The sequence below is a fragment of the Apium graveolens genome, chromosome 11 (genome assembly GCF_009905375.1).
Source record: "Apium graveolens cultivar Ventura chromosome 11, ASM990537v1, whole genome shotgun sequence".
Lineage (NCBI taxonomy): Eukaryota > Viridiplantae > Streptophyta > Magnoliopsida > Apiales > Apiaceae > Apium > Apium graveolens.
This window is the reverse complement of record NC_133657.1, coordinates 158570914-158580071: the sequence shown is the minus strand read 5'-3', so window position 1 is coordinate 158580071 and position 9158 is coordinate 158570914. Positions and strand designations below refer to the sequence as shown.

The window sequence follows — 9158 nt, the reverse complement described above, 5'->3', positions numbered from 1 at the left end:
ATACCTGAAATGTAATAACACAAAAATACATCAAAATACCAACAACTTGAGTCCAAAACACCAATTTAAGCTTGTAATAAAGCGTTCCAAGTGGATATAAAATCCACTTATCACTAGTCTAGCTAAATAAGAGGCTAGCGGGGTTAGTCCAATATTAAAGGCCAATATAGCGTCTTAGGTACCTTATGACCATAATGAAGGTCAGTACGGGCTGATCACCCGTATTATTATTAAAAAATAGATATTCCAATCGAAGATTCTAATGTTATGAAAAAGGAAAGTAAATGTTTTAATTGTGCTTTAAGCACTATTTCTATATCGTGTTTTAAATTGAAAGTTTAAAAAAAAGTTGAAGCTTTCCAAAGTTCTGATAAAGCCTCCTCGCAAAATGTTGCTCATTTAAACACGGAACCGTTCAGAACCATAACCTTGATCCTTTAAAACCCTGTTACAGAGATCTACTGTATTACTGGTATGTTACTGCCACACACTTGATATCTAGAACTGTTTTATTAGTTACTTGCTGAACTTTCTAGCTCATATTGTTTGTGTTGATCTAAATTTGACAATTAAGTAAGAAGATGGACATATTCAGACGCACCGCTCGTATGAGTGTTCCTAGCGGTCTTTTCCGCATTGTTAGATTCCAAGTGCCAAATCAGGTAGAAGTTGGTGTGAGGAATCGTCGATCTGACTTTTGGAATTGTAATAATTTGTGAACAGATACGTATATGTAATATGTATATGATAAAGTATTTTATTAGTTATGATTTGATCTGTTCGGTTTATTCGACCTGTACCGAAATATTTATTGAAAGAAGACCGAACCGAATATTATTTCTGTTTATTTAATCCGGACCGAATAAATCGAATTCCTGAAAAATTAGAATGAATCGAACCAAATTAACACAATATAATTTGATTTTTTGATTTCGGTTCGATTTTGCATGACAGTATAAAAGAACATAATATTTAGCACCAGTGTTCTAAAAGTCGGTTTAGGCAGCCGCCTTGGCGGTGCCTAGGCGCTAGGCGGTGGTAAAATGCACTGACTCGGACCTAGGCGGTGATTTAGGCGTTTTTTTGAAAATCGGGTCAAAATCGGGATTAGGCAGACTAGACGGTCAAAAATCGGTCCTAGGGGGTCTAAGCGGAAAATAATAAAAATTAATTTTTTTTACATTTTTATGATTTTAATTCATTAATTTCATAATTTCACACAATATCATGCCTATTTATAATATAAAATATTGCTAAGAAGTAATAAGTAATCTAATATATTTATTTTCTCACTTAAAATATAAAAATGACATATTATAATTAGTTTAGAAGTGTGGATTAAAATGTAGTTAATATTGTAAACTCAATAATTAGTATATAACAAATGCCAAATATATAGATATTGTTTAATATCATTCTAATTTCTTTTGTCCAACAAATATTTGACATATTGATCATTATATAATTATGAAAATTATAAATAATATTTATATTCTTCTGATTAATGTTTCAATTAATCGGTCCGATTAATCTCTCGAAGATACCCTAGCCGTCCTCGGACGCCTAGCGATTTCTAGAACACTGTTTAACACGCATATGACAAGTGCTTGAAATTGTGTTGGGGCCAGCTTTGATGTGGTCCAGGACCAGGACACAACAAGAGTGCCCCCATCAAATAGCTAAGCCAGCAGTTGAGCAGACAGACAAGAAAGTCACTGCATAGCAATGGCCACATGCCATCATGTTACTGTTTACTATCATGTTAGGAGCAGGGGATCCTGAATATAACTAACTGCAAACTTTTAACTTCATTTACTCAACTTGTTTATTTTGCTACAAATTTAAAGCCCAATAATGTTGATTGCAAACCAAGTAGGAGCTAGTAATACCAAAGTCACAGTGTCCCCGCGACCCCCCTCCAGTGAAAGTTTGAGTGAAGAGTCCGGAAACATGTGTGCACAATAGAGGCAGAGACCCGTTTACAGATTCCATTTGTCTTTTAGATATTGGGGAAAAATGTAGGACCTGGCAGAAGGATCTCCTTGACATCTCTTTTAAGAATTCTGTGTTTTGGCTTGGGTGTTGATTTATAAGCACAGGTAATGAGGTTTGCTGAGTACTGGTTTGCGTATGTTGATATGCATGTATGATTGTTTACTGCAAACTTACCTCAAAAACTTATTGATTAATTTGCACCTTGTAAAAAGTAGCTTATCGTGTATTCAACTAAACAGATTTCACTATATAATCGAGTGTTAATATCTGAGCCTACGATAACTTGATCGTTTTTGAACTAAGGTTACAACAACACAATTAATGTAGTCTGTAGCGGATACACAAAGTGAATAAATTTACATAAACAAGATTACAACCAGTGGATTTGAGAACCCCTGTAGGTTGATTAGCTCAATTCCGGCCCAAATAACAGAGCCCCTTGTAAACTGAAGAAGTGAGGAAAGTCACGAAACTAGAAATCTAGACCAACTCGGGGTAGTATGAATTTACTTTATTAACGAGTGGCCCAAAACAATAGTATACGAGGCCCAGCTGTTTTCACAAACAGTTGTCAAAATTTAAATGCGAGTCTGTTACCAAACAACATGATGGTTTCAGTGGCGGAACCAGAAATCTAATATGGGGGACCAAAATAAATAAAAGTAGAAAACATACCGATTTATTTGAGATGTGCATACATTTCTTTGATCAAATAAAAAGAATCAATGATCTGCTCGGCAGAAATGGTCTCCGCAATCTCCTTTTCAATATACACTATCAAATAATCCCTAAGAAATTCATCTTTCATTCGATTGCGAAGACTTGTTTTCACAATTTTCATAGCAGAAAAAACTCGTTCAGATGTTGCAGTAGATGCTGGAAGAGTCAAGACAAGCCTTAATAGTCTATCAACTAATGGATACATGTCAGCTTTCCCTCTGGTTACCAATCCATGACATAAATCACCAAGAGTAGACAGATTCTTCAAATCTGGATGAACCGGAACATCTAACCCATAATGTTGTAGTTCACACTGTAGATGGATTTTTTTATCTCCCCAAAAAATCTTCTGGATAAAACTTTTCAGCTAACTTGCAAATGTTCTCTATGTTGAAAGACCTGTAACCATCCCTAGGATTTAGTGATGCACTTAAAATGAGAAGCCCCGTCATTTGTTCACTGAATCTATTGTTTAGCTCTTGTAATTGTTGATCTATGGCAGCTGTAAAGATTTCTACTCGGTAATGATGTTCCATTGTCACCATTTGCTTTTGTTTTCCTTGTCGACGAAGAGATTTAAGCACATCAAAGTAAGGAGCATTCATATCTGGAATCAAGATAGTATGTCGTTCACAAAATGATCTCACATTTTCTAAGAGACTCTCCCAACCATCACTTCTCAATTTTTGAATCAACATCTTTGTAGTAGAAACCAGATGCATGACATTTAAAATATCTTGAGACTTTTGTTGTAATGCTCGACAAAGTAGATCACTAATAGCCATTATCTCCTTAACCACATATAAAATAAACACAAATTCATAAGACATTAACATTTTAATAGCACTTAAAGCATCACCTCGTTGAGAACAAGTTGTCCCTTGAGCAACAACGTCAATTAAAACCGAGCGAGTAGCACCATACATTCTTATCAAACTACATAGAGCAGTGAAATGTGAACTCCATCTAGTATCTCCGGAACGTTATAATGTTCCAATGTGATTGAGACCTTTACCTGTTTGAATCTCTTCTATTTCCTTTAAATGTTCAATTTCAGCAATTTGATTAGCTTGCAACTCATCATGGCGCTTAGAAGAACTAGTAACCGCATTGATAATAAAGACCATATTTTGAAAGAAAGTGTGAATCTGAGGCACTTCTCTTGTTGCAGCCACAAGTGCTAATTGTAATTGATGTGCTAGATAATGAATGTAATATGCATAAGGACAATCTTTAAGAAACAAGGCTTGCAGCCCATTCCACTCACCACGCATATTACTGGCACCATCATATCCTTGACCTCTTATGTTCTGGACATTAAGATTATGATGAGACAAAATAACACATATTTCGGTCTTTAAAGTTAAAGAAGTTGTATCTTTAACATGGACTAAATCCAAGAAACGCTCTCTCACAAAGAGGGATTAGATGTAATCTCTTTTCTCTTACTCATATTTACGGATTAGATGCAAAGGTAGAGTAGATAAAGAGAGATGATATTAGGGATTGTAATTTTGTAACTTGTATGTATAGTGTGTATTGGGGGTTTTGGGACCGAAACCTCCTCCTCCTCCTTAACGTTGTTTTCTTGGTGGATACCGGTGGAGTGCTTCACGTTTGAGGAGCAGCTGCTAAGGATCTCCGATCGTTGCTTTTGGATCGCTATTAAAGGTTAGTAATCGATTCATATGTTTTAATCACGATTTATATGCTTTTATTTGGATTTTATATGTGTAAAAGTGTTTTACCATGTCTCCGCTGCGATTAAAAATCCAACAAGTATGTTCTGTTTTTAGATTTAGTTTTAAGCATCTTTTTTTTTTGTTTCAAATTGTACTATCTTTATCTTATATGTTTATTTATTAATTATTAAGATTAATGAACAAATTCCATGATTTTCATCTAATCAATATTATTTTGAATGAAATAATTAACAAAATCAATAAAGTTTTGTATAATCAATTCTCAATTTCAATTTTTTTTTAAATCTAGGGGGACCAAAAAAATTTTTGATAGTAAATTTTAAAATTTTATATTAAAATTTTGGGATTATTCCGCAGTTGGCGGGGACCGGGGCTCCCTTCGGTCCCCCAGTTCCTCCCCGGATGTTTTACTCAACAGTGGGGTATGTTGATTCACCAGAATAATAAGACTGGATGGTCCAAATGTAGAGGGAAAAGTTAGGACAATCAATCAATTACTCAATTAGGAGTACACTTTCTAATTTCTATGTTAGAGTGGTAGACAACAAAGCAATCAGGCATCCCATCTTATTCTTTACTGGAAGCTCCTCCCTTCAACTTCGATCAGCCTAAACAAAACCAAAGTAAGTAGCAAAGGAAAGAGCGAGATGAACGCGGATAGCATGGTAACCTATGTTACCCGGACTCGGCTAGAAGTGTCCGAAAAATCATGATTGATAGTATTCTTACGTAAAGAGTGCGGAATAGATATTAAAATATGATAGATAGTACTCTTATGTACAGAATTCGATCACAGCTTCTCTATGAAGTGGAAAAAGTGTGGTACCACTTTCTGTTTGATTAATGAGTCCTTTCTGGTGGTATTAATCTTGACTAATGATTCAAATAATGGATCTACTTCGTTGTAGTCCACAATGTTTGTAGCTTAATAAGTCAGATCTTACGTGGTTACCGGTTAACAATTGAGTAGAGAAATTAGTTTGTGACATCTTGCATTTTTCTCATGTGTCTTGACACCAATTCTCTAACAGCCAATTCAACTATTATAAATCGGATAACTATCATTGACAAATTTATTCATTGGCAACCACTTATTCAGACAACACAATAGAGTTTTATCTTTAGCAGCTGTGTTACACTCTTTCATTGGTAAATTAGCTGTCAGATACAAAGTAAAGATAACATAATTTCGACTCATTTATAGTAGTATAGATAAGTTTTGCATAATTCTTATCTTTCTCGGACCTAGTTGCCCAAGTAGAATATAGCAAATATGTTTGATTTGATAAACGCTCATTAGTGTGTTTTTTATGCTAAATGGTTGTTATCGGCCTTGCTACATTCAAAATAACTTAAAGAATGATATTAAGCAGAAAAACTTCATTCAAAATTTTCAGACAGTAAATTTATTGTTAGATTGCTAAGATGAATACAATTTCATACCAACCAAAATTAAAAATGAGAGTAAAGTATAGGAATATGAGTCATTTTATGAAAAGGCGCACCACTCCTGGCCTAAAATCTTTGTCTGCTTTATTATTTTATAGACACATAATTATTCTGTTCCCTCTATCCTGCAAAACAAAATAAACTAAAAGCACATATCCAGGAAGAGTGCAATATACTGATAAGACCTCTTCTTATCATTGGGCACTCTTTTTGACCATCCCTTTCTTTCATTCTTATAAATGATAGCATTACATATATAATACTAGTACATCCTCAGTGTAAAAGAGAGAACAGATGAAATGTCACCTCTCACTCTTCTTTTATCTTGTGCTTGAAGTTCTGAAATGACTTTACTTGGACATCTCTTTACTAAGTTCAATCAAGTTTTAGAACTATTTGTTATCTATGGCTCAGCAGGTATGTTACTTTGCTACATCTTCTTGAATACTACATTTTATTGTTGTTATTATGAATGTTTTTGCATGTTTCTTGATGTTTTATCATAATGGGTCAACTTTTAAATATGTTTGATGATTTTATTTGATTGTAGGAAGAAGGATGGCCACTGGGTTTGCAACCTTTGAATGTGAGAGTTGGTTTGGTTCAAATGCCTGAATTCTCTGGATCATTATCATTCAACACTTCACCTAGTGCTTCCCCTAGTTCCTCAGATTTAGATACAGAGGTCAGTTTTTAGACTTCATCATTCTAGTCAATACTGTTCAACTAAATTTGAGTTCAAATAGAAATAGTGAGTATGTTTAAATTGGTTTATTGTAAATTTGTAATCACAAAAGTTGTCAAGATAAGTGATATACCTTAGCATAATATTTACAGATTTTCATTTGCGATATACCTTAGCACAATATGTACGGATTTTCATTTACGACAATTGAACCATCAACCTCTTTTTATGAAAAGAATAGTGATATGAACTAAGTTACAATAAAAAGGATATGAAAGATTACTAAAGAAATTTAATTTTCACTGAAAATTAAAAATATGTGCACATTAGATTCTGATATTCTGTGAAATCAGTAGGGATTGAAATTGATTAAACACTAGTTGTCACTGCTTAAGTTTTATTTATGGTTATTCCAGTGGTCAGGGTGGTTGTTTTAGCAAGCCTTATCAATTGATAGATAACTGTTTAAAATAGTCATCAGATACAGTGTTGTACTTGACATGTCTTGTGATCTTATTAAATAAACTCAAGGTTTTGTCAGTTTCAGATTTTCACTGCATTGCATTCCCTATTCCTTGGTGGTAAAAGTTGATTTGCCATGAAAACCTTGCATTATTCAGTTGTCAGTTACAATGCTGATGTATCTTGGTATTCATGTGAAACACTTACGTAAAATTTATTGGGAGGTCCAAATTACATTAATATTATATTCACTCTGCTTGATACGGGGCATCTACTGCAACACACAACAAATCCATGTGCCATTGTGCTCAGTGCTCACCTTGCAACTTGAGTACTTGACTCTGTTACAAAACTTGCATCACCTTTTGAAATTCTAAATAACCTTGAAGATTTTCTTGACAGAGTTAGAGCATCTCCAATCTATACTCACCTCCTGGCTATATCCTACAACAAATTTTAGCTAATGATCTTGATTTTGGCTTCTACAAGGGCACAATCTATTAGCTAAATTTTTAGATAATATTAGCTCTGCTCATTAAAAAAAGTTAAAACAATATTCTCTTTATAGATCTAACAACGGCGTAAAATTATGCACATGATCTTGAAATTTTAAAACTAATACTTTATTATTATTTTTAAAAAATAGCTAATTATTATAGATAATAGCATCAGAGCAAAATATCTTTTTCATTATCTAAATTTTAGCTAACTATTATTTTATATTATTTTAACTAACCAAAATAGCTAATATCCTTGGAGATACTCTTAACAATAAACATTTTTAATTGCACACATAGGTCGCCCCGACTCGAAAACCTATTTTACCTTTCCTTTTATGGAATAGAATTTTCAAGAATGGATCACTGGGAACCCAGTTTTCGAATAATTATATTTTTAAAATTCAAAAGAAGGGTCCCCAACTTGAGACTTCTCCTGAAGTTATGCTCTTTTCCTAAGCTCTCTCCCAATCTCCCAGAGTTGGTAGATTGGTTTATTTGATCTTATAAAATTAAGTGTATCTAATTTATTTATTATTCTTGAAACCAACAGTCTACAGGATCTTTCTTTCATGACAAGAGCATTACACTTGGGAGCCTAATAGGCGTCTCAAACATTTTAGAGTTCTCTAGGCGATCATTAAGGAAAAGAAGGCCTCAGACAATGCAGATAAAGAAGAACAACAGGCCGAAAACTTGGTGTTTCTCCCTTTGCCCAAGGGACCAGACCGATGCAGAGTTAGATTGCCATAATGCTGCATCACTGGGTCATTTTCTTGCAGTGGAAAGAAGGGCAGAACACAGAAGAAGCCATAGTCCGATGATTTATGGCCCGGAAGACATAGCCCTGGCCCAAGAGAGTCGAGAACAGAACTCACTTTTTGTTGATGGTCAAGTAGCTCCGCCTCAGTTAAGTCCATGGGCTTGTTCAGACGAAGAAGGAAGGCGGAAGGGAGTATCAAATCATGGAAATGGATGTGGAATCCCGTTGGTGTTTCATTGTATGTGTTGCCAACACATTCACTAGCTCAAAGTTGTTTAATGCATGCTTAGTTTACAATAATTCTTGATTTGTTATTAAATTTGAAGGGATGTGTTGGACATTTTCACTTTTCTCATTGGATGTCCTCTTTAATAAAAGATGTGTTCTTAATTTCTGTTTCTTTGACGCATATGGCTAGATAACACCCTCGGCAACTGGACCTGAGCCATCCTTAATCTAACATTGCTACCCTCTTAATATCATTTAAAAATTATTTGTTTATTATCTGTGCAATACAAGACGGAAAGCTCCGTTCCATTTCAAAGTAGGGTTAAATAGTTAAATATCAAAGTGCTCACTCGATTGAACCTCATATATCAGTTTAATTATCAAACTTAACGGGATATCATTTGGATCACTAAATTAATAATAAATATTAAACATATACCTCAAAATATGTGCTCGAGAATTAAAATTTATTTTATGGAGTTTTAAACATTTTTTAAAAATCTTATTATAACCAAATGAAAAATTATATATTCATAGTATTTTAGATGACTTTTTGAGATTTTTAAAAATTTATCTACCAATTATTTTTATTTAAATAAAGCAAATGACTACAAAATTAAAAATAAATATTAGATAAATTTAAAAAAATCTTATTA

General features: G+C 33.8%; 1 protein-coding gene and 1 pseudogene across 1 annotated transcript; one reads left to right on the top strand and one right to left on the bottom strand.

The window, feature by feature from the left end:
* Positions 1-2674: 2674 nt before the first annotated feature.
* LOC141696047 (uncharacterized) lies at positions 2675-5129 on the bottom strand (annotated as a pseudogene).
* A 927-nt stretch (positions 5130-6056) lies between these two features.
* On the top strand, positions 6057-8664 carry LOC141695187 (uncharacterized). The gene is made up of 3 exons (XM_074499449.1): positions 6057-6284; positions 6418-6552; positions 8065-8664. The coding sequence occupies exons 1-3, from the start codon at positions 6273-6275 to the stop codon at positions 8536-8538; spliced, it is 621 nt and encodes a 206-aa protein (XP_074355550.1). The 5' UTR covers positions 6057-6272; the 3' UTR covers positions 8539-8664.
* The last annotated feature ends 494 nt before the right edge of the window (positions 8665-9158 follow it).